Genomic DNA, 24,434 nt, shown 5'->3' on the forward strand with positions numbered 1-24,434 from the left:
GCATTGCGTTTGACACGTGCACACTTTGTCATGGTGTCTCATTTGTCCATTTCATGGTGGCACTGCTCACTATAGCGTTTCTCTAGGCAGACCAAAAAATTATTCGTATTATATATGTCGCTTATGTGCAAAATGTGGCATCAAACGAGCCAATTGTTCGACCAATTATTGATTTATATTATCTTTTGCGCTCCTGCCTCATGCGCTAATGATCATTGATTCAATCTTTTATGTTTGGCACAACGATGAACCAAAAATATCTAAACAAAATACCAGTCTTCCGCAGCCGTGGTACTATTGGCGTTATTTCGCGCAATCGAAAAATTAGCTGGGGCTTAGCTAAGGTTGAGCCTGTATAACTTTCGGCACTGGCGTCTAGAAGCTGCTTTTGAGCATCTTGTCGTCACCGTTTAGCGAGACGCTCCTATCGTTGCTCGGGTCTTTCACTAGGTCGTTTGCTTCTGGCCTTTTCATTCTTCCTTCGCAACTGCTCGGCAATTCCCAAACTTTTACCGTCTTGGCTACTCTCAGCTGACATGGCCGAATATCGCTGTTCAGCTTCCTTTCAGTACAGCTGCCAGTTCAGTACAGCTGTTCAGCTGTCAGTGCAGGTCAAAGTACACTACGATGTTAAAATTATCCGGGGCCTTTCACTACCATATCCCTCAAAGCCTGCTACGCTTTGAAATGTTCCATTCCGTTCACCACTTTCCGTTTACTCGGAAAACACGGAGGATATGGAGGTTGGCAGCACCCATACTGTTCTTTTTTACCTGTGAGAAAAGCTTTCACCCTCTTAGTTTTCTTCTGGTAATCATTATGGAGTCGACGCCGGGCTACTGTGCCGGGGCGAACTAGGCCCAGGTAGATAGAAACGAGTAGAACCACTTCATTCGCTACCGTGTCTGAGTTGTTTTGCGCTATACTGGGATGCTGCAGTCATATAGTTTTGCGGTGTCTGTGAAGTGCCACTTCACGAATGGAGTCTAATTTGCGAGATGTCTTATCTCTGCCATACAGAGATAGTTTACAAGCAGGGCGTTTCCACCCTCTAATGCAGTGCTCGCAAGGACGATAACAGCATGCCTGTTAACAGTTAAGCAGCCTCTATATCTAAAGAGATGATTTCCCTTGTCTAGAACCGCATTCGTAAATTCGAGGTGGTCTTGATGAAAAGTGATGAACACCTTTCATTGATGAAATGTTTTGTGCATGACTGCTTCTTAAACTCCAGGCACTGCTACAGAGCACGTGCGCGAGATAATTGGCACCAGGTTTTTAATCCTTAATTGCTTATACTTAAATGTGCTGGTACTTACCCAGTCGAAACAAACTACAGAACTGTGTCAAAAATACGACAAAATATTCTGTAGTTCTGTCGTAAACGTCAGAATTTTCTGTAGTTCTGTAGTACTTTTCTGTAGTTCTGTAGTTTTTCGGTAGTATATTTCTGTTGTATGTAGTTCTGTAGCACTTTTTTGTTGTAACTACAGAAATTTCTGATGTTACTACAGAACGCTTTGTTGTCACAACAGGTTTTCCGTCAAAAACCGCACAGAAATTTTGTCGTAACAGCAGAAAATTTTCTGTAGTTTTTTTCCGACAGGGTACCTTCACTTCATTATTGTGTAATGTGATATTAATCTGGAATTTTTACAAGAGCACGCAATTGTGTCTACGCTATGCCAGATTGTAGGAGCTGATATGTAGCGCCTTATCTTGAGTTTCCTCACCACCTTCCAATCGTGTGCAGTTGAGAGTTGTTATGAATTTGTTCTCAGACAACCGCTCACCAAATTAGTTTGCTATCTCCAGCACCGAATTGTGCCGCCATGCATAGTCGCAAGTCAGGTCAATGAATATCTCGTTTCAAAGCTGTGTCATTCAGGTCGTCCATTGTTCACGTGTTATTCCCAAAAACACATGGCATGACAGTATGGTGCGCGCCAGAGAGCTCGTGTGGAGGGGGGAGGGAGATTATTTCATTTCAATTCCATTGAATTGGGCTTCACAATGCACCATATCCATGACGCGTCGCTGCCATCAGCCAGGACAAACAACGAATGGAATGAGACGAAATAATTGTATCATACTGACATCGCATGCCTAGCTTGCCTTCTTTCTACTGATAACAAATTCAGAGCATTATGCAAGATTAATTGCTTCGAGATGAAAGCGTGCGAAAAAGCGACCCCTTTGTCGTCACTTTCCGCCTGCTGACAAGATTAAAAAATGTTCCCACGGAAATGCACAGCCTAGCGAACATAGATCGCATAATACTCAATGTGCTCAAGAGTAATGTCTATAGCACGTGGTAAATAAACTGTATTTCATGTCATCGCCATGGCCGTGTGAGTCACTTTAAGTCGTAAGTCATGGCTAAGAGCCATAACTAAAGACATGGTGAAGGGTTTGTGCGGAGTCATGTAAAAGTAATTAGTCATAGTCATGAATTGGGGGTCACAAAATGTGATTAACCATTTGCAAAAACTGGGCCACGAAAAGGGCTGAGTCATGGGTCACAAACGTTACCTCACTATGAGAGTATCCCATGACAAAGTCAAGTGACAGTCAATTTACATGCAAATGTCACGTGGCTACGGGAGTAGGACGTTGCAAGGTCATGTGACAGTCAATTTGTGTTAGAACGTAACGTGACTTTGAGAACACCACTCGACACGAACGACTCTGTACCGCTAAATTCACGGGTTTAGGTAAAAACATTATCGGGAAAAAACATCCCCAGAAAAAAGTGCCCCTGAGGAAGCCGAAGCTGGAAAAAGTATTCCCACAGCAAAAATTATCCTAAGGAGGAATGTTTGCTTAACTGACATCGCCAAATACTTTTATTACTTTCATTCATGATTGAGAAAATATGTAACCATAATTTGGGTCCACGAAGCTTTGAACACCTGACATGTTTACAGGCACTGCAAAAGGCACTGCCCAAAGCATGGGGAAATAGCTGGCTACAGCATGTCATACCCCTAGTGTATTTACAAAGTGTGTTATCCACAGTTCGGCACTCAATAATCAATCATTAATAATGTCTAATCGGCTGGGTAATATCACCCACTGAGAAAGAGACAACCGGCACAGCGCTTAGTAGTCTTGGGGGACCCTCTGTGCGGAAGGAACAGCTCAGCAAAACTTTTGGTGACGAGGTTCAACTCTGCTAAGGCAATAGGTTAGAATTCTTTCAAGGGGAGGCCGCACCTTAACAGGTTGTTGACCATGGTAGTCCTAAACCAGTGCTCCAAGCAGCCGCCTACCGAAGAGGGTGGTCAGCGCGCTCTTTCAACCGCAAGCCAAGCGAAGACCCGGCACTGTCACTCCGTTACTACTGCCATCACTACATGTTTTATTTTAACCCCCTCACATCAGTTCGATGTTCGGCCACTTCCTAGCTGGAAGCGCTGTATGATAAACGTGCAGCTCACCACCAGGAAACACTGTTTGCACCTTATAGAACGAACACTACAGCAAGGGGGAATAAAAAAAAACGGCACATCAAAATGTACAAATCTGTGCAAGCTAAAATTATAAAAAAATATGCAGCGTAAAATCAGTAAATGTCAGTGACATTGAAATGCTCTCTGATAAGCCGCGCGCACGAGGTGAGATGAAAACCTGAGGTTGCGTGACGTTTGCACCCGTTCGAGGACATTTTTTATTTTTTTCCTATTTCGCAAATGGCACTTTTTTTCTTACTTCTTTTTCTTACGTTACTTCTGAGGACGTTTTTTTCTGGAGTTTTCACCGGAACCCCCAATCCCACACTTACAGCACTGCAACGAACGAAGGCCAATGATAAGTAATTTTCATTGTGCGGCCCAAGCACCGATTTTGCTAGCAAAAGCTGTACAAGGGTGCGCGATTTACCCTATGCAGCAGCAGCTCTAAAGCTTTCGGATTCCTTCAATATAGTGCTCTGTAGTGCTCTCAAAATTTTTAGATACTTGATTCCAAATTTAAGCTTTACTTCTGACGTTCATATTTCATGCTTCGAGGAAAAGAAAGTGATCAGGGAAGCAAAGGATGTGATGTCACATATCTGCTTTTGCATGTTTACAAAGATTGTCTTTCGACTGATTTTCTGTCTGATTTCGCTCGTTTCTGTTCAGCTGATTCGTGCGCTCTTGGAGGGTTAGTGTTGGTAGAGCTCCTGGAAGGCGCATGTGAGCGGTTGAGTGATAGTAAGATTAAGGAATAACAGCGTGGAGACGAAGGAGAAGGAAGAAGACAACACCTGCCTTGACTATCAACCGCAGTTTATTAGAAAGAAACAAAATATACTCTTTTCACAACCAAGAGCGCATGTGCAACTCAAACCACTAAACAGATAACTCAGTCTTTTGAATCAAGATGTATTAATTCGCACTCATGAACCGATGCAGAAGGGGTGCTTACACACGACTCATGATTTTTATGAATATGAAGCACTTCACAGATTTCGCTTGTTAGTTTATCTTTGTGTTTATACAGATTTTGGTTTCATCAAAAATGGGAACACATGACGTTTCAGAACAATTCAGTTGGTTATTAAGAGGACAGTTCCTGTAATGCAGAGCAAGATTTGAGGATGGAGCGCCCTTCAATGAAGTGTTGTGGTCACGTAAGCAAGTAAACCTTCCCGTTTGGCCTATGTAGGTCTTCCCGCATGTGAAAGGCACTTCATGCACAAGTCCCTGTGCGCAACAGATAAACCTCAGGTCATGCTTTATCTGGCACCCTGTTTTCGGTTTTCTTCGTTTCTTTTCGTTTTTCCTTGATTTTGCCTCAACCATGGCGCACATTTTTCCCAGCTCTTTGGGTGCAGAACAAAATTTGACGATGGAGCGTCCTTCTAATAAACTGCTGTTGATAGTCAGCGCACGTGTTGTCTTCTTTCTTGTCCTTTGTCTCTGCGCTGTTATTCTTTAAACATGTACCAACTAGCTCAACTCTCCGTTTTAATGAACGTTTTTTGATGATAAGATGTTCATTGATGGGGCAGTAAATTCACTCACTCACTCACTCACTCACTCACTCACTCACTCACTCACTCACTCACTCACTCACTCACTCACTACTCACTCACTCACTCACTCACTCACTCACTCACTCACTCACTCACTCACTCACTCACTCACTCACTCACACCACTCTTTCAAAACAGCTGATTCTTCTGGCGTCATGGCGACATAGCGGCCTATCTCTTCCTCCTCGTGATGCCATTCATCAGCGTGACCGTAATGGTCTTGTCTTGCTGCATTTCGAACTGCCATAAGATAGCGGTGCCTCTCATTGTCACAGTTGCGAAGCCTTCAAAGGTGCTTTCCAGTACACCCCTGTGATCAGGCACTAAGTGCATTATACTTCTCCCGCAGCCACAACGCTGATGCTGGAAGGATGGCGTCACGTGCGAAGCTATGGTTGAACTTGGGCCGGACGTGCAACCTCAGCCTCGGCAATTTGGGAATGGTAGGAACTGCGTTTATTACTCGCATGGTCGGCAAGTAGCCTCGCGAAACAGGTATTTCACAAAACTCTAGTTTCGTTCAAACAGGATAAGTTGTTGTTTGACGACTTTCGTCCTTGTGTTCTTTTTCTTGATGAGGCTAATGCGCATCAGACGTGTGCAAAATTGGCGAGGCTCTTCTCTCAGTATTGATCGTGATGTCACGGGAAGTGCGTTCATTATATTAATGCGCGTTCCTGTGGAGAAAGGAATTGCACACTGCAGACATACGGAATAAAGAATATAGGTACATGCTACTAATGGGTCAAATGTCGGTAAGCAGCAAGTTTTGACACTAGAATTCATATTTAAAAAGGCATTTTAACTTAAGCAAAGAAAAAGTATAGGTTTCGGAATTGTGTGTTTCATGTCAAAATTGATCAGCATTAAATGATTAACAGTGGTGGTTGTGCAACGAACATATCACAAACATAAATAGACCTGCAAAAGGTCATAAAAGTGCTCCCTGAACAATGACAAATTTAAGAGTAAATCCTGCCGCCAAAGCAACATTTACGGCTTATCGTCTTTCGTCAGGGCTGTTGTGACGCACATTTTTGGTTTAGATGACTTAATTGCCATTAGGCTATAGGAGAATTTGGTGAACAAGATAGGCATTACTTAGCGTTAGGTTATCCATTTCAGCCTGAAAATCTTGCCACACGATCGAAGAGACTAAGTCATTCTTCCGCATCTTCATCAGCCGTTCATGGAGGGTGTGGGGGGGGGGGGGGAAGTCTCACGGGACGGCACGAAGACGAGAGGCTGCTTGTCTGCGGCTGGCTTCATCTTAAGGGGCGTGGGCACCTCCACCAGATGTCATATGGTGGTGACAATAGAAAATAAGAGTAGACTAAAGGAGAAACCGCCTACCTACGGCTGAGGACCGGTTCATGCAATTTTCCTGTTCTTCAAATCTCAGCGATACTGATATCTACTCCGCTTCCGTTTCTATTCTTGTTAACAAGGAAAACCAGACAGCAGTTTACGTTGAGCGACACATTATACATTAGCGGTACAAATTTAAGCATACTGAAATAAATGTAAATTTTTTGCTACTTCTATATTTTTTAACCTGGCGTTTCAAAACGTGAAATGGTTTGGAACGGCAATGGATTTTATGTGCAAGTGTCAAATAAGATTTCCGTTCGCCAAATTATATGAGAGCGATTATAGAGATGGTCGAGATAACTTAATCATTATTCATTTCTTCGTTCTCATGATTTGCGAAGGGTCTCGTGGTCACCATCACTGGTGCTGCTATGCTGGACTTGGTTCAGCTGTTCGGATCAAGCCTCGCAAGCATCTCGTACCTCATCACCACGCGTGGCATTGGAGCCCTGCTGGGCTCTTTTCTCGGTGCGTTGGCGTACAACCTTATCTTCGGCATTCCTTCTGAATGCGAATACCTTTACACAATAAGGTTAATTTATAAAATGTACAATTGTCAAGTTGTTGATACGTGCTCGGCAACAATATTACATCTTTCTCATTGAAGATAAGACATATGGAAGTCGCGTCGTGCATTTGAAGGCTTTCCTGGCTGCGGAGTATTTAAATGCAAGCCTAGAGGTAATGACCTGTTTAATTAGGCTAATATTTTGTGTAAGATCGTCACTGTCGGAAGAGCTGTGATATGCCCCACACGTCGAAAAAATGATTCTCGTAATACTAGTATGCAAAGAGCAAAACGATGCAAAGAACATTTGTGTTCGATGTCAGTGTACATCATAGCCACAAATTACTATGTTGATGGCAGCATTACTAAACCGAGGCAATCTAGATTGATTGCCAAGTATAGACCGTGAGCTTTGTTACGCTGTGTAGTCAGTATGAGTGTAATCTCCGAAACTGACCGCATCTGCTCAGTTGTGCTTACGAACGTACCATTAATTAAACGGGCCAGTGATGGCAAATAACTTCCAATACGAAAGCTTTCAAAAGAGACCTTCGTGAGTTTTGCAAATGACCCCTGCACTTAGTGAACTTGGTTGTAAGCTTGAGCTTTCAGACAAGAAAATGGATGGGATTGAGATAGCTCGTATACCAGTTTTATCTTATATGTGCATAATATCTGCCTGTACGATGCTTAATTTATTGTGGAAAAAAGAGTCGATCTGTCCAATGTTCGATTTAACCCTGCGTATTTGGCGTACAATCGAAATCACCTGCATTTGTGTGATATAGGCAAGAAAGTCGCTGCTATCATGACAACTGGTAAAGCATGCGCGCACTGTTAATTTGTTCATGATACCATGCACCAACCAGCCCCGCATCCACGATATTTGGGGATTAAGTCTTTGAATGCGCATAGCGTTGTAGAATTAACGAGAAATAAACTATCTTTCATTCTGCACCACACAGCAGAGTAGACAACGACACACAGGAGAGGCACACAATACACACATACGCATAAACAAGGACAATGCTCGACTTTCAACGGTAGTATCTTCCATGCCTTGTTTGTGTTGATCACCCAGTCACGGATAAAAGTTGTGACTATAACTTACGTGCCCCTTCGTGGATGCGCGGTTGTTGTACTTCCTTCGAATAGTTTCGACGGTAAGGCTCACTGATTCCGCCACATCATTCATGCGTCGGTGTATTCGATCTAGAAGCGGAGAGAGAAACATACCGCTCAGCAGCAGCGTTCGCGATTTGTAATTGACAGTCATATATGGCCCATCTCACCGCCTTTTATTCTCTTTTTGTGGCCAGCTTTTGTGCTTGCTCTGCGTCTGTGGAGAAGCGTACCACCTGAGTAACGCCGAACTACGGAAAGCGGACGAGTTCAAATGGATTCCTCTGCCTAAAGCGTGGCCGCTAGCACCTTCAGAGATCAGTAACTGAAGCCGCTCCAAGAGTAACTGGATATGGTTTCAGAGTACCCCGAACTTTCTCTCTTCATGACTGGGTCTCGAAGTTTCATGGGCCCCTCTGAATGGCGTTTGCATAATTGCAATTTCATTCGTAGTTACCTATGTAAATGTTCTCGCAACATCGCTACTGTGAGTGCGAAATTGATTTAATTGTAGGTGGAATAGCTAGATGCGAAAATAACGTGAACGGACACTATGAATAAACGCTAAACGATATAGCTTCCGTACATCGTTGAACAAAAATTTGGGCTTCAATGCGGCCGCTAGAAGAACGCCCAGATGATTTGGAAGTTCACCGTCTACTACAAAGTCCTTGTAAATGATGGCGTCTGCGGTCGAGGCTCGCTGAACAGCAGCAGCGTGTTTTTTTTTTTCTTTTTCAAGGCGGGAAAAATGATCGCGGTACTTTGAAAACTCATCTCGTAGCTCTATGTAGCGCCACGTAGCGGCAAGTGAGGAAACTGAATGGTACTCAGCGATCCCAGTGAGAAGAAAGTGGTATGGCTGGCACTGAAAACATAGGAAGCGCTGACTAACATGTCCGTTTTGTTTAGCTGAAGCGTTGCACAGCATTTTTGGATGTTATAAAGTGGTATTCATGTGAATACTTCCTCGCATAAAAATAAAAGCTTCAAGATGCTTTGCACAAATAAAAATGCATCAAAATTACATATAATTTCACAAGAATGAGTTGCCTATCATGCGGAAGAGATTGTAAGCGATTCTCAGGGAATACTTAAAAACGGCTGATAAACGCTGTCAAATCACAAAATTCGTACTATTAGTTAAGCAACTGAAGCAATTTGCATCGTTTTTGTTTCGCTGACAGCACGTGGTTAAAACCAGTGTGATATAAACACGTCCTATAGCGCTGTTCAACGGATATATTGTGCAGCCGGCCATAGTTTCGGCCACCGCTCACCGTATAAAATGAGTCATCATCATCATCATCATCAGCAGCATCATCATCATCAGCCTGACTATACCCACTGCAGGGCGAAGGCCTCTCCCATATTTCTCCACTTAACCCGGTTCTGTGCTAGCTGCATCCACTTGACCCCTGCGAACTTGTTAACCTCATCCGCCCACCTAACTTTCTGCCGCCCCCTGCTACGCTCATTAAGATATAAATACTAAAAACTTTGGAGGGACTACTTTTCTTTGTCTGGCAGACAAAATATGCGTTAAAAGAGTACTCAAGCACAAATAGCAAGTTATTTTGTTGAGTAGAAAAAGAATCATAACGTGCACTTGTCACCCAGTGTAGTATGAGATGCTACGCGTGGCTTTGTGCGTTATGGTGTTTCTTGCAAGAGAACATATAATGTCTACATTGCGAGCGTGAGGCCCTCAAAGGAAGTGCGGAAATAAGACCATTGACAGTAATACTTCTCACAGCGCATTTTGTATCCTAAGCTTTTTTCGATGAGACAGGTTGCTAGCCAGCTTGGCAGATACTACCAAATGTACTGCATGCCAAATACTATTACACACCATATTAAAATGAATCCTTGAATTAAAGAAAACATATTAATTGATTTATTCTGGCTTTTATTCCAAATATTTAAGCTTTTTCTCGATTCAGTGTGTGATAGCGGTATGTGAGTCAGGTGTAACAGTGAACAAGAAATCATAAGTCACGTGACTTATGGTTTCTTGTTCACTCTCAGACAAGTCTTTGTCAAAACTCTAAAAGAACAGTTCGAAAATACAACAATCTACTTATATTTTGCCTAATCGGCATATATTGCGCATCTGTTTTTACAGGCGGAAAGCTGCACGACACCTACAACACTCAGGTGGTTTCAATTGTGGCAACCGTACTGACATGCATCACGGTGGTCATGACACCGCTCAGCGTATATTTGCCGGTGGCGCACGTCATGGGCTTTCTTATTGGGCTGGGGGGGGCTGCGTTTGAAACTGGTGAGTGTCACGTCATATATATTAGTCAGGGATGTAAGCGAGTTTTTTCTAGTTGAAATGAACACAACTATCCTGCTGTTATGGTGTCGTAAGTAGCACATAACTTTCCTTATTCCTTTGGGGTCTGGAAATAAATGGGCGCTTATAAGCATACGTTTTTGGAACGGCAGGACTATTGAACAAAAAAATTAATATAAATTGAACAACCATGACAGTTTTCTGTGCTAGACATTTTACGTCTTTCCAAACAATGCGCGCTTTAATACAGTCAACAAATAGAATTCTTGGTTAATTTTTTTTTAATTTAAGTGTAGGTACTAACCTAATCCCACGATTACAGACACCATATTATTGAAAAGGTCGAACAGGAGTATACGGGTTAGGAGACCGGAATTATGTAAAAGGGCAAATTGGGGAACACATCTCTTGCGCTAGGGAGGGTCAAACCTACTGTATAAAAGATGGTCCGAACCGTCCATAAGGGAGGATTTGCAGGAGGAGTTTGGGATTGAATGGTTTCAGTCACGACTTCGGGTTTGAACGGTTCCCTCTGGGTCAGCGACCTACTCTATCGAGACTCGTGTAGGTCAGAATAAGCATTGTTATTTTGCGGTTTGCACACTGCTCTTCATTGACTAGGCAGTGCTCGAGCGAATGTATTTTCATGCCATAAATGACATCAAATATTTATTGAAATAAACACAGTAGAGCACTATCTAGCTGAGAAAAAGGTATCCAATGTATGTATAATACATTTGTTTCATGAGCTGCACACAACTATGCAAGTACATGAAAGTTGACAGCATGAACGGAAACATTTTGTCCATAGTAACAAGAAGCATAGCTCACCATGTACTGGCTGTTTCTGGCCGTGAATGATGCGTATGGGAAAGCAACGTGTTTATTCGAGGATGAAATAAATGCATTCAAATTTCGCGCGTATTATTCTGCCGCCGTAGATGGAAAATATTATTTGTGGCATCAGGCTCCGATCACTTTGGCATTCTTTTTGCAAGCTCAATCCGGGTTGTTCCTGTATGATAGCAGCTGTAGTAAACTACCCGGGATGATAATGGCCAGCAGGGCTGTCATAGTATGCGACGGTTTTTATCACAAGGTTGTGAGAAAATGTTTCTTCTACGTAGCCTGGCAACACTACTCACAGCTCAGGTGGAATTGACTTATTACTTGTTTCCTTGGTAGGGAATATTAATGTCAGTTTTAAGGATTACTTGTGCTTCCAGGATCCTAATTTTTGCGGAACACGCACCTGCGTGGTGTGAGTGCAGTACTAGAAGCCCTCCAAAAATCTCAGGAAACATTCCTAAATCCTACTCCTTGCAGGTGGTAGCTGCAACACTAAGCAGGCCGAGTCGCCTACCCTACTACAGACTCTGGCGATCCTCCGCTCTGGCTTTGTACCCATTTACAATGCGACCAACCGAGTGGCGAAAACTATTTCTGCCCGATACTTATCATGCAGTTTCTTTATCTATGTAGCGATTACTCCTGTCTTCATTGTCATTTTGCTCATTTTGAAGTAGATGCTTTATTCTGCTAGTAAAGAAGCCAAATGAAGAGTGTCAAAACGGTGGGGTGAATGTCACACGCCGGAGGACCACGCGTGGAAAGGAGGGAAACGGAGAATGACAACCTAACCGAACGTGCGTGCTCCAAGAGAGCGAACTGGCCAAATTGTGCGGTACACAGCTTAACGTCTTACCCTACAGTCGCACAACAGTGAAAAAGGCGCTGAGTTTTATCTAAAGCCCTTCTACAGAGCGAATTTTGCAGTCGGAAGTTCATATTACATTCGACTAAACTATTGCTGCCCCACACGCCGGACAAATTATTCGACTGGCAGCAACCCGTACGGGCCACATGGTATTTATGGATTGATCTTAACTTAGCTAGCCCGCTAAGGCCTCACAGAAAAACTAGCTATACTGCCTGGGTGGTCAGACTCGTTTAAAACTACTTTTTTACCCAGCGATATGTAGAAAATCCGGGCAAGGCACTGGGGCCTACTACGTAGACTCAGCAAAGTGAGAGACACGCTGGCGGTTGAGATTCACTTGCTGGCTGGTGCCCTCGTTTTTGACGAAGACAGGATAGACATAGCAGAAGAAGTGGCCATTCCTTTAGCAGTCACGCATGACACCTGCGCCTATTTAGATAGCTTCCATGGTTGCCTAACGCTACTACATCAAAGGGCGAATCGGTCCGCCTGCCGCCAAAATACTGAAAAGTCGGTGGTTACCTCAACACAGAGAAATGCCTTATGTGGGCACCGGGAAAACAAGGCGTGCAAGGAAACGAATGCCTTCATGTTGCTTTCCGAGCTCCCCCCCCCCCCGTGGACTTGACCCTTCTATCCCCATACCACCTTACCCCGACCTCCTGACGACATACACGGAGCGGCTCTAGGGGCCCAAAGAAGCGGAGAAAGTTAGATGGTGATGCCTGAAGACGAGTACGTACAACCCACTCACCCGTATAAACATAACATAACCCAGGTCCTAAGGCCGCAAATCTAAGCTCTGCAGAGAGAAGGCAAGCCTTCCTAACATGACATGAACCTGCCTAAACAATCTACCTCACCACCGGAATCTGGTGCCAACTATTGATAGGTGGAAAGCTGCTGTGTCCAGCTCCGGACCCAGAGCGCAAAAGGCCCTTGTAACAAGGGCGTGCGTAGCTGAGGCCGCCAACTGGACAAATGACCCCATTAACACTTTTTCCTCTCCACTCGCGCAGTAAGGTTTTTTAGGCAGTCCGCTAAACTTCGATGACGACTGCGATGGAGAAGCAGTCACTCGCGGTTCCTCATCAGTATTAGCTGTTGTGTCATCTAGTTAACATCTGAATCGTATTTCGATGCTGAATATTCTATTTGCCGAGTAATGTATCTTTCCTGCAAGACCGCTACTGTACAAGGGACGAATACAATGGATTGAAACGCAATATGCTTGGGGACAAAGGCGATGGGTCAGGAATGTAAAACAGATGTGGGTGATGTTACCTGGCCCTGCTGAGTGCATTTGGCGACCTAATCTTGCTAATGAACGTTTATTCGGTGTGCGTGCTCTGCTTACAATTACAAGAAAAGGTTGCTTAACACTGCAATAACTATATCTCGCGGAGAAGAATGAATGTTCATTGATAGCATTTGCACTTTGAAGAACTGCTAGGCACTGTCCCGTTTCATGAGGACGGCGTGCCTCCGTGATAAGCTGTGACTTAGCCATAAACGATGTCCTCTCTATCGGATTATAATGTTCAATTCTCTGAGATTTTTCTCCCTTCATTTTATACCTTATCGATTCCCTGATAGCAAAGGGCAGCAAGGCATTACTTTGAGGTAACCTTCGCCATTTTTTGTTTTTTTTCACACGTTTTAGACTGATATTGACATTACTATCTCTTTGGTTTTCATGGGTTAGCGATGGAGCCCTTATGTCGATAGGAAAAATTCGATGTCACTTTGGCAGTTTTGCTTACGTATAAAATTTGATATCTCTGTGCAGGTGCAAATGTGTGGATCATCAGGATGTGGCCTGAGAACAGCACCCCCGCATTACAAGCTTTCCACCTTGCTTTCGGGGTTGGCGGCCTCCTGGGTCCGTTCATTGCCAGGCCATTCCTGTCCACAGGAAACGCTGGCAACGCGAGCACAATGGAGGCATCCAGCCTTCCCTTAGTATTAGGAGACAGGCATTACGATTCCCTTGGGCCAATAATGCAACCTAACGATACGCCGGCCTCCAATACAACCGGCGAAACTCACATCGTCTACGCGTATGGAATTGTGGGCGGATTTTATTTAATTGTGACTCTTTCGATGATTGCTCTTTATTTGGTGGATAAAGCGGATTTCAAGCCAGAAACAGGAAACACCACAGATGGCAGCCCTTCAGTTATGAATGAACGCGCGAAAGACGTTTGTTTTAGTAGGACTACTCTGGGAGCTATGGGCATTTTCATTGGTTTTTACGTAGCGCATGAATGTACAACTTCGCAAATGGTGGCTTCGTTTGCGGTCAAAAGCAATCTTCATTTCTCTAAAGCCTCTGCTTCTCGCGTAGAAGCCTTGTTTTTTCTATGCTTTTCCGCAAGCCGCTTGGCCGCAGCTTTAATCACAGTGAAATTGCCTCCCTTCTGGATGCTTGTTATATCTTATACTATTCTTCTGCCTACTGCCATTTCACTCGTTATCTGGGGTTCTAGCATTGGCACTGTACTCTGGGTTGGCATTGCACTCACTGGGATTGGCCAAGGACCAGTCTATGCTGCCATAATCTCCTGGACAGCCGGACACATTGAATTTAGCAACAAAATGATGTCGATCGCTGTTGTCACAGAATCAATAGGAGCAATGGCAGCACCAACACTAGTAGGCCAGTTCATGGACGAAATTCCTAATGTATTTCTGTACGTCTGTCTCGGTGCTGCAGGATTGTGTGTAGTTATTTTCCTTTGTATGTTTGTTTACCTAAGAATAGGACCTCGCAGGAGCAATGACAAGGAACTTCTTATTAACGAAACTGATGAAAAGCCTGATGGAGTTTCGTGCTAATAATTACTCGAGTGCGGCCAATGGTATGTAGTCCCACCACTGGCGAGCGTATTTCCGTATCGCTTTTGTAATTGGCAAGGTGAACTATTAGCCGATATTCAGAGTCAGTTCATGATATATCTGCTTTCTAATTTAGTGACAAATTGGAAACTCACATTGATTCTGAAGGTTGTGGAGTTCCCGCTACCTATATATATAGACACCATGTCACGCCAAGCTTGCCACTTTACCAGTGGCTACACAGCACCTGACATTCCTCCACCTGAATAAGAAGAGCTCTTATAGAGAAAAAATAAACTGGCACCATTGCCAGAAGACTGAAGAAAATCTGGGTTCGGCTCGCTATATACGAATCTATAGGGCCCACAGGGCGGCTATTGTCAGTTGTTTGAAATTTCACTCGTGAACACCTCTGATTAATTTTTCTGTTATAAAAATAAAAGCAGGACTTTCTACCTTTATTTTAATGATTATATATTTGACCATGTTCAAGCCTTCAGCGAAATGAAACTTGGCAGAAAATGCATACGCTTACAATCCTTCATGTCCAACGCTTGTTTCCCTAATAAAACCACTCCGTGGGCCTGCTCGTGTTTCACTATTTCTTATAGATTTCTGTTTCCGTTGAAATTCTGTTGGTGTCACTCTATTTTGCTTCCTACTTATCATATTTCATCTACTAGTGACATATTCTAATTTATTGCATTTTGTTTATTGCAATTTATTGCAATACAATTGTGTTTCCCAAAGTTTTTTGCAACACTGATATCCTCAGGGCCGGACTGTACTACCAATTTTTAGTTGTCACAAGGTTTTTCCGTTGTCCGATGATCTGATTTTTTCTGTAGAAGTGTCTGATGCAATGGATTTTTGCGACCACTTTGTATAGAAAAACACGTCGTGTCATGGCGCACTTCCACAAGCAACTCAGGTTCACAATAATGTGCAGAGCTTTATCATTATCACAGTGTAGTCCTTGATAGTCCTTGATAGTTCCAATAAAAAAAAATTCTTGCCATCCGTCGCTTAAGCGGCAGCTCCGCCAAGGCGCGCCTTGGCGGAGCCGCCGCTTAAGCAGACGACGCAGCGGAGGCCCCACCTACAGCTGTCACTGCGCTTTCGCGCTCGTTCCCCAGGCACCCGCGAGAGGCGCTCCGCGGAGCGCTGGCCACGCAGAGCGGTGTTCAAGGTAGAAGTGGACGACCGTGTACGTCCTGCGAGTCCGGAGCCGATTCACTTCGCCTTTTTCTCCGAGCGCCACTTCAACGTCTTTCGCTCCGGGCGCACCCTGGCAATATTCTTTTAGTAGTGACTAATATGACAGCTGAACTCTAAAAGCTGCCCAGTCACATCCCCCACCAATTTTTATCACATATAATTCAATGCTTGCTCTCTAGTATCTATTGTTGCCTGTGTGTGAAATTGTAGTTCCGGAGCACTTTTAACAATGATGTATTACGTTGCTCTGCGGAGCTAACATGTATATGGCAATTACTAATACTGAAGGAGTATAACCATGCTTGCATGAAAGCGCGCGCAGTTATCCAATGGGTTGGAAACACGATATATATGCCATTAGCAAATATAGTCCAAACAATTTCACACACACAATATTTGACACACACAAACTGAATAGGCTGAAATAAATGTGGTGCTTCTGTTCTGATAATTGGGAAAAAAGCAATTTTTTTCAATAATTTTCGGAATTCGCCGGATTGATTTTGGTTGGTGTTCAAAACGTCAAATATTAGTACTTGTATTTGTTCACTATACTTATTTTTGGATGTATTTCGGAAAAAAATGACCGTGCAATACAGTAGTAAGTAAAATTATTAATTAATACTAATACTTGATTACTACCTAATACTTATTGTGGAAATGGAGCCGTTGGTGTTGGCATCTTACGGCCCACAGAAGCACATCTCAACACAGCAGTAATCATGGCTTCTGCAAAAACCGCCTTTCATCATCTAGCCATTAAAGACATTTTCCTCACGTGCACTATATTTCAGCGGAACGCGCGAGGTATGCGTTCGAAATTTTCAGACTTTCGATAGTTAGTGCGAGCGTATCACTTTCCCTTTATTGCGACATCACAATCACGTGAAGACCAGCTCCGATTGAACGGCTACCATATCCTTCATTCGCAGCGACCAGATGACGTTAGCAGGTTGATGATATGCTTCCGCAAGGATATTCCCACGTCTTTGGTTGAAATCGCGCCTCACAGTGATAACAAGCACGCTTGTATCCTGGCAGTAATTGGCAAGCATGCCTACACTCTCACTGGTGCATATTTAGAGCCAGGGAACCCAATCGACATATCGAAGCTTGAACACTTAATATCGAGAACGCCTTCGCCACGTATTATTTGCAGAGATTTTAATGGTCCCAACGAAATCTGGGGCAACTCCCACACATGTGGGCGAGGTGCGAAACTTTCCGACCTTGCAAAGTATTCAATTGAGACTTAAATGACGGCAGCATAACCTACTTCCGTGGTGTGACGACTGCCAGTTGCACTGATGTGACCATTGTACAAGTACCGTTGCTGAAAATTCCTCCTGGTGTACCGACTTTGAAACACGCGGCAGGGATCATTACCCAATTTGCATATGCACTGATAATTAGCAGACATCGCTAAGGAAAAAAAACTTAAAAGGTCTGCTAATTGGCATACCTACAAGAATGTATGGAGCAGGGTAATTACAGCTGCAAGGCAGAATGCGAAAGTGATCTGCACATTAGATCATTGCATTGTTACGACCAAGCATCCGCATTTGCGCGCTCTATTGTTCGCCTGTGGGCAAGGATAAGTTTTGTGAATATGTGGTGATGGTCCAATGGCTCTAAGTGAGCCTGTTTCCAGGAATCCTGTTTTGTAAGCATGTTTTGCTTTGTGGACAACCTGCAAATGCCAAATTGACCCTGTCAAGAGAACGTCTGGAAAAACACAAAGAAACGTCCCCCTGCGGGAAATAGCAGGAAGTGCTTTCTTTCTTTTGTTCACCCTTCCAGTCGAGAAGTGCTATCCTCCAGTGATGAATGCCTCCTATCCAAAGGAGACGACAGAGTGACATGTCCGCTGACGTGCAGGACAAGAAAGGAGCATGACTCATACGGCCATTAAGTGATTTCCCGGGAATGCAGGAAAGATTTGCAATTGTCGAAAAGGGACCATGTTGGGAGCCCTATGCGGCGCCACGTGCACTCGGGTTTCTGAGAAGTAAAACCCCTTGTCAGAACCAGCCTGTGGTTCTTTGCTGAAGAATAGAAAGGTACCTCCTCTCCTCGCCGTTCCAAAGCTTTTCCCGCCAACAAGTGATCACGCCCAACGAATGAATGCCGGACCAGTCAGTGCTTCAGACCATCAGTGCAGTGATGTGTTCGATTGGATGCCGATACCTGAGGGGCGTGCCCTGGATTTGGTTGGTCAGCATCTTCAGAGAGGGGCTGGACATAGGGGGTTTTTAAGGACGCTGCAGAGCACGAAATGTCGCTCTGAGCCCTGGGAAAACGGCTCATCCAGTCGCTTCTCGCTATGAACTCTTAACGCTTGCCATTTTGCTGATGTACCCTTCTTTTTCGTGTAAATAATCTTGTAAATAAGTTTCTCAAAGTGCCATTAAACCTGCTTGTACATATTTCACCAACTTCGAAGATTCAATCCTACTTCAACCCCGAGTCTCTGCACGCTACCAAGTGAAGGCCGGGTCGACATAGCCCCAGCGTCACGACAACTGGTGGCAGCGGTGGGATAAAGCCCCAACACTGGTGATCAGCGGTAGGATCTGAATCTACAAGCACAACGACTGGTGACCAGCGTTGGGATCTGAATCTACAAGCCACAACATCTGGTGATTGGAGGTGGATCTGAAGCTACAAGCCACAACATCTGGTGATCGGAGGTGGCATCTCAAGCAACAAGCAGGCGCAACAATCGGCCAACAAGAGGGCAGCTCGGAACATCGATCGCATGTGTGGGTGAGTGCTTGGCTTTTCTTCTGATGTGGACCAGGTTCTAGAACAGGGTTAGATTTTAAGAACTGGTAAAAAGTGTTGAAACGCCTTTAGGTTTGGTAGTTTGCACTGTTGTTTTGGAAGTAGCCGACACTCGGAGCGATCATGGACCTACAAAAGCTGCAGAAACCGGAACTGTTGCTATTGTGTGAGGAATTGGGAATTAATACAAGTGGTTTGGCACGAAAACCCTTGATTATAAAGGCAATCACTGATCTGGGAACCGATGATGAGGAGCTCAGTGAAGCATGGAACCTCATCGGGCAAAAAAAGGAACAGCTCAGACAGCAGAAAGAGGAAAGGGAGCGCGAACGTCAGAGGGAAAAAGAGGAAAGGGAGCGCGAACGTCAGAGGGAAAAAGAGGAAAGAGAGCGTGAACTTGAGAGGGAAAAAGAGGAAAGGGAGCACGAACGTGAGAAGCTTGAAAGAGAAGCAAAAAAGCTGGACCAAGAAATTGAGCTCCGGAAATTAGAACTAGAGTTGAGCAAGAGGTCGGGCGATTGTCCCCAGCTAGCGGTACCTCGTCTCAACAAGGAGGCAGATTTCAAGATGTCAAAGTACATGCAGCCATATGTGATATCAGGGGATATCGGTCTGTATCTGGCTAACTTTGAGCGAACCTGCGAAAAACTGTCCTTCCAGCGAGACACTTGGTCTCAGAGATTATTGACGGTTCTGCCCAGCGAGGCAGCGGAGGTTGTCGCGAGGCTAAGCAAGGAGGACGCGGACAACTACGAGAAGGTCAAAGCTTGCCTTCTGAGAAAGTATAGGCTTAGCGCCGAGGCGTTCAGACAACGTTTTCGGAACGCTACTAAGTCCAGAGACGAGAGTTACCCTGAATTCCTATACAATTTAAGAGTTAATTTGTGCGAGTGGCTAAAGAGCACTGATTCCTACAGTGATAGGGACGCTGTAGTCGAGCGAATTCTTTTGGAGCAGTTTTATAGCTGCCTCCCAGAAAAAGAAAGAAATTGGTTACAGGACCGAGGCGACATTAAGTCGGCAACTGAAGCTGCCGAAGTCATTGAGGAGTACGCTTCGCGCCGACAATTCAGCAACCCAGCAGTGGATAGGCTTCGCAATCCCAAGTTGAGTGTAAATAACCGTCAGAAAAGGCACTTTGCTAGATTTTCAAACGAAGAAAGGAAGGCTTCTTCAGGTAAACGCCCTAGAAAGGACGGCAGTGAGAAAAGTGAGGAAGTGACCAACGCGCAGAACACAAAGAATAAGCTTGAGGCTAGGAAGCCGCTCACATGCTTCAGGTGTAATGAGCAGGGTCACATTGCCGTCAACTGCCGGAAAGAAAAGTTTGTTTTCTCGTATGTCAGTGACTGCGATGAAAATATGCAGCTTTTGGAACCCTACCTGCATGACCTAGTAGTCAACGGGAAGCCTTGCAAGGTACTGCGCGATTCGGCCGCAACGATGGATGTTGTCCATCCGGCGTGTGTGTCGCCTTCCGACTATACAGGACAGTGTGCATGGATCCGACAGGTAGTTGAGGAACAGAGTGTGTGCTTGCCGATCGCGAACGTGGTCATCGAGGGCCCTTTCGGCGAATTAACAACCGAGGCTGCCGTTTCAGGAAAGCTTCCTAAGTGCTATCCGTATTTGTTCTCCAACAAATCGGACATGCTGCTGCGAAAGAGGGGCATCCTTTTCGGAGACAGAGTTGTGCAAGCCTTAACACGTTCAAAGGCGCGAGAACTAGCTACACTGCTCATTCCAGAAAAATCCACAGCGGAGGAAACGGCAGTTAAAACAGTGGTAAATGCGGAAGATAGCAGGTCAGAAAACTTTGAGAGCGAGGCATCTCAGATATGTCAACTTGAAAGTGAGCTTGATGAGACGCGGAATGAGGACGTTCTTGAGAGTAACCTCTTGCCGCCAGTGTCTAGTAATCTCACGAGACTTTTAAGTGGAACTCGAGAGGACTTAGCTATGGAGCAAGCCAATGATCCCAAGATACAGGAGATAAGAGAGCGCCACCGCGCCACTAAGACAGCAAATAACATTTCTTTTGAGATGAGAAAGGGAGTGCTGTATCGCTTATTCAAGGATAAGCGCGGAGTAGAGCGGGACCAATTAGTCGTTCCCCAAAAGTACCGCGGAGACTTACTGCGACTTTCCCATGGCAGCTCGTGGTCATGTCACCTTGGAATAAGGAAAACAAAGCAGAGGCTGTTGCAAGAATACTATTGGCCTGGATGTTTTAAGGACACGGAAAATTTTGTGCGATCATGCGACACGTGCCAGCGGGTTGGAAAGGCACAAGATAAGTGGAAAGCTCCGATGGTGTTAGTACCAATCATTACCGAGCCGTTTCACCGGTTAGTAATAGATGTAGTTGGGCCACTTCCTGTGACAGAGTCAGGGTACCGTTATATCCTCACTATGTTATGCCCAGCCACAAAGTTTCCAGAGGCTGTTCCGCTGCGCGAGGTGACGTCCGAGAGTGTAGTGGATTCGCTGCTGTCAGTGTTTGCACGAGTTGGATTCCCTTCCGAGGTCCAAAGTGATCAGGGTAGCGTTTTCACGAGTGTCCTCACCACCTCATTTCTCGAGCGATGCGGCATTAAGGTAGTGCATAGCTCGATCCATCATCCGCAGAGCAACAGCGTAGAAAGATGGCACTCTGTTCTCAAACGAGTCCTGAGGGGACTGTGCTATGAAAACAAGCGCGAATGGGATACCTGCCTGCCTGCAGCGCTTTTCGCTTTGCGGTCAGTGCCGCACGAATCCACTGGATTTAGCCCAGCCGAGTTGGTGTACGGAAGGTCACTGCGCTCACCTTTGCGAATGGTGCGCGAAGCCTGGGAGGGGCGCGGAGAAGACCCAACAGTAGTAGAATTCATTCTGAACCTCTTGAATCGCTTACATAACACTAAGGAACTCGTTGAGGCCAGCATGAAGTCAGCCCAGGCTCGTTCCAAGGTGTACTATGATAAGTCAGCCCGTCAAAGGACGTTTTGTATCGGGGACCAGGTGATGTTGCTGAGAAGTTCAAGGCAGAATAAGCTCGAAGTACAGTGGGAAGGACCGGCTGAAGTCGTTGCAAAGCTTTCTAACACTAACTACGCAGTGAAAATTCCCGGTAGGCGTAAAGAAGTGCGCATTTATCATTGCAATCTTATGAAGCCTTATGTGCAGAGGGAAGCCGTGGTAAATCTAACGTTAAACCTTCCCGAGGAGATGGGGGACAACTTGATTTGCCTCAGCGGAAAGGGAAGCAACGCTCAGGAGCTTCTCAAAAAGACGGAGCAGAGAGGAGAACTAAAGAAATCCCAGCTGTCCGATCTGGGCGAAATAATAACAGAGTTTGAGGCCTGTTTCGTGGACAGGCCAGGCAGGACTGATTTGACTGAGCACGATATTGAGCTGACTTCAGACGTGCCAGTGCGATCAAGGTGCTACCGATTTTCTCCAAGGCAAAGAGAAATTCTGGATAGGGAAGTAACTCGCATGCTGGAATTGGGAGTAATAAAACCCTCGGAAAGCGATTATGCTTCGCCTATGATCTTAGTAGAAGCTCCAGGTAAAGACCCTAGGCCTGTGGTAGACTACCGAAAGCTAAATTCTCTCACCAGGGATCAAGTGTATCCTATTCCGAATATTGAGGAGAGAGTAGAACAGGTCAGTAGAGCGGCATATGTGACTACGCTGGACCTTACTCGAGGATACTGGCAAGTACCGCTCACTGAACGCGCCAGCAGATACGCGGCTTTCGTCACTCCGACGGGCAGCTACCAGCCAACAATGATGAGTTTCGGGCTCAAAAATGCTCCATTTTGTTTTTCCCGACTAATGAATAGGGTTTTAAAGGGGTGTGAAACATTCGCGGTGCCTTATTTAGACGACATTGCGGTTTTTTCCGACTCATGGGCGGACCATATGGTACATCTAAGAGCTGTACTGAGCCTTTTGCGTCAAGCTGGACTAACCGTAAAGGCCGAGAAATGTTGCCTGGCAAGGGCGACCGTGGACTACTTGGGTCACAATGTAGGTCAAGGTTTCAGGAAACCCAGCGAGATTAAGATTTCTGCGGTAGCAGAGTACCCGCGGCCGAGCACGAAGACGGAAATTCGAGCATTCCTGGGTCTGACGGGATACTACAATCACTACATCCCTAACTATTCAGCTTTGGCTAGCCCTCTGACCGACGCTCTCCGCAAGACAGAACCGACAAATGTAGTCTGGGACGAACAAAAGGAAGCCTCCTTCGTAAACCTGAAGGCTGTGCTGATTAGCCGTCCGGTATTGCGAGCTCCAGACTATGGCCGAGAATTCACGGTCCAGTGTGATGCCAGTGATCGAGGGTTAGGTGCTGTTCTCTGCCAGAGAGATGACGACGGTAATGAGCACCCCGTGCTCTACTTGAGCAGAAAACTGAGTTCTAGAGAGAGGGCTTATTGCGCGTCAGAGAAAGAATGCGCTTGCATTGTATGGGCCATTCAAAAATTGCAGTGCTATCTTGGAGGGGCCAAATTCACCGTAGAGACGGACCATTGTCCCCTGGCTTGGCTGCAAACTGCGACATCGAAGAACAGTCGCCTTCTTAGGTGGAGCTTGATTTTACAGCAGTACAATTTTGAAATAAGATACAAAAAGGGGAAGCTAAATGGGAATGCGGACGCGCTTAGCCGCTCTTTCTAAGCGGTCCGAGATGTTCCTCACCATGTATCCAAATTGATAATCAGGTTTTTTTTTTTTCGTGCGCTTGTATATGTGTGGCTATGTAAAGCAGCACGTTTGGTTTTCTAGGAATACGTGGGTCCTGAACGTCTTGAGAGTGGGCTTTTCTCGAACAACAATGGCAGTTTTCTTTTAACCTGGTCTCTTCAGACGGGAGCCGAGTGCTTGCTTCGACATGTGGTTGAGTTTCAGACAGCTCGAGCAATTTGGCCTACAACAATCAAGACAACGCGACAAGCAACAGCGAGCTTCAAGCGTTCACGTGCAGGCCATTAAGTCGTCTCTTCATGCAGCAGCTGGGACTGCTGCCCTCCGAGTCTCTTCTGGCGGGGGAGGAGGCTGTTACGACCAAGCATCCGCATTTGCGCGCTCTATTGTTCGCCTGTGGGCAAGGATAAGTTTTGTGAATATGTGGTGATGGTCCAATGGCTCTAAGTGAGCCTGTTTCCAGGAATCCTGTTTTGTAAGCATGTTTTGCTTTGTGGACAACCTGCAAATGCCAAATTGACCCTGTCAAGAGAACGTCTGGAAAAACACAAAGAAACGTCCCCCTGCGGGAAATAGCAGGAAGTGCTTTCTTTCTTTTGTTCACCCTTCCAGTCGAGAAGTGCTATCCTCCAGTGATGAATGCCTCCTATCCAAAGGAGACGACAGAGTGACATGTCCGCTGACGTGCAGGACAAGAAAGGAGCATGACTCATACGGCCATTAAGTGATTTCCCGGGAATGCAGGAAAGATTTGCAATTGTCGAAAAGGGACCATGTTGGGAGCCCTATGCGGCGCCACGTGCACTCGGGTTTCTGAGAAGTAAAACCCCTTGTCAGAACCAGCCTGTGGTTC

The 24,434-nt window shown here is 45.2% G+C and overlaps 2 protein-coding genes across 2 annotated transcripts; both read left to right on the forward strand.

The window, feature by feature from the left end:
* The first annotated feature begins 5,769 nt into the window (after positions 1-5,769).
* On the forward strand, positions 5,770-13,748 carry LOC146189881 (uncharacterized). The gene is made up of 5 exons (XM_084605365.1): positions 5,770-5,775; positions 6,733-6,859; positions 10,147-10,305; positions 11,650-11,723; positions 13,707-13,748. Exons 1-5 carry the CDS (start codon positions 5,770-5,772, stop codon positions 13,746-13,748), a joined length of 408 nt encoding a protein of 135 aa, XP_084461491.1.
* Positions 13,749-13,819: 71 nt separating this feature from the next.
* On the forward strand, positions 13,820-15,900 carry LOC146189882 (sodium-dependent glucose transporter 1A-like; the record flags this gene model as incomplete). The annotated part of the gene is made up of 1 exon (XM_084603341.1): positions 13,820-15,900. A coding segment is annotated over one exon (1,062 nt), but the record flags the coding sequence as incomplete, so codon positions are not given.
* Positions 15,901-24,434: the final 8,534 nt, after the last annotated feature.

The sequence above is a fragment of the Amblyomma maculatum genome, chromosome 5, assembly GCF_055883805.1.
Source record: "Amblyomma maculatum isolate TAMU_Amacu chromosome 5, ASM5588380v1, whole genome shotgun sequence".
Classification (NCBI taxonomy): domain Eukaryota; kingdom Metazoa; phylum Arthropoda; class Arachnida; order Ixodida; family Ixodidae; genus Amblyomma; species Amblyomma maculatum.

Excerpts from the sequence above, each read along its gene's own strand:
- LOC146189881 (XM_084605365.1), top strand. Across the intron at positions 10,306-11,649 it reads GGGGGCTGCGTTTGAAACTG|GTGGTAGCTGCAACACTAAG; the intron begins GTGAGTGTCACG and ends TACTCCTTGCAG. Across the intron at positions 11,724-13,706 it reads CGATCCTCCGCTCTGGCTTT|ACTGATATTGACATTACTAT; the intron begins GTACCCATTTAC and ends CACACGTTTTAG.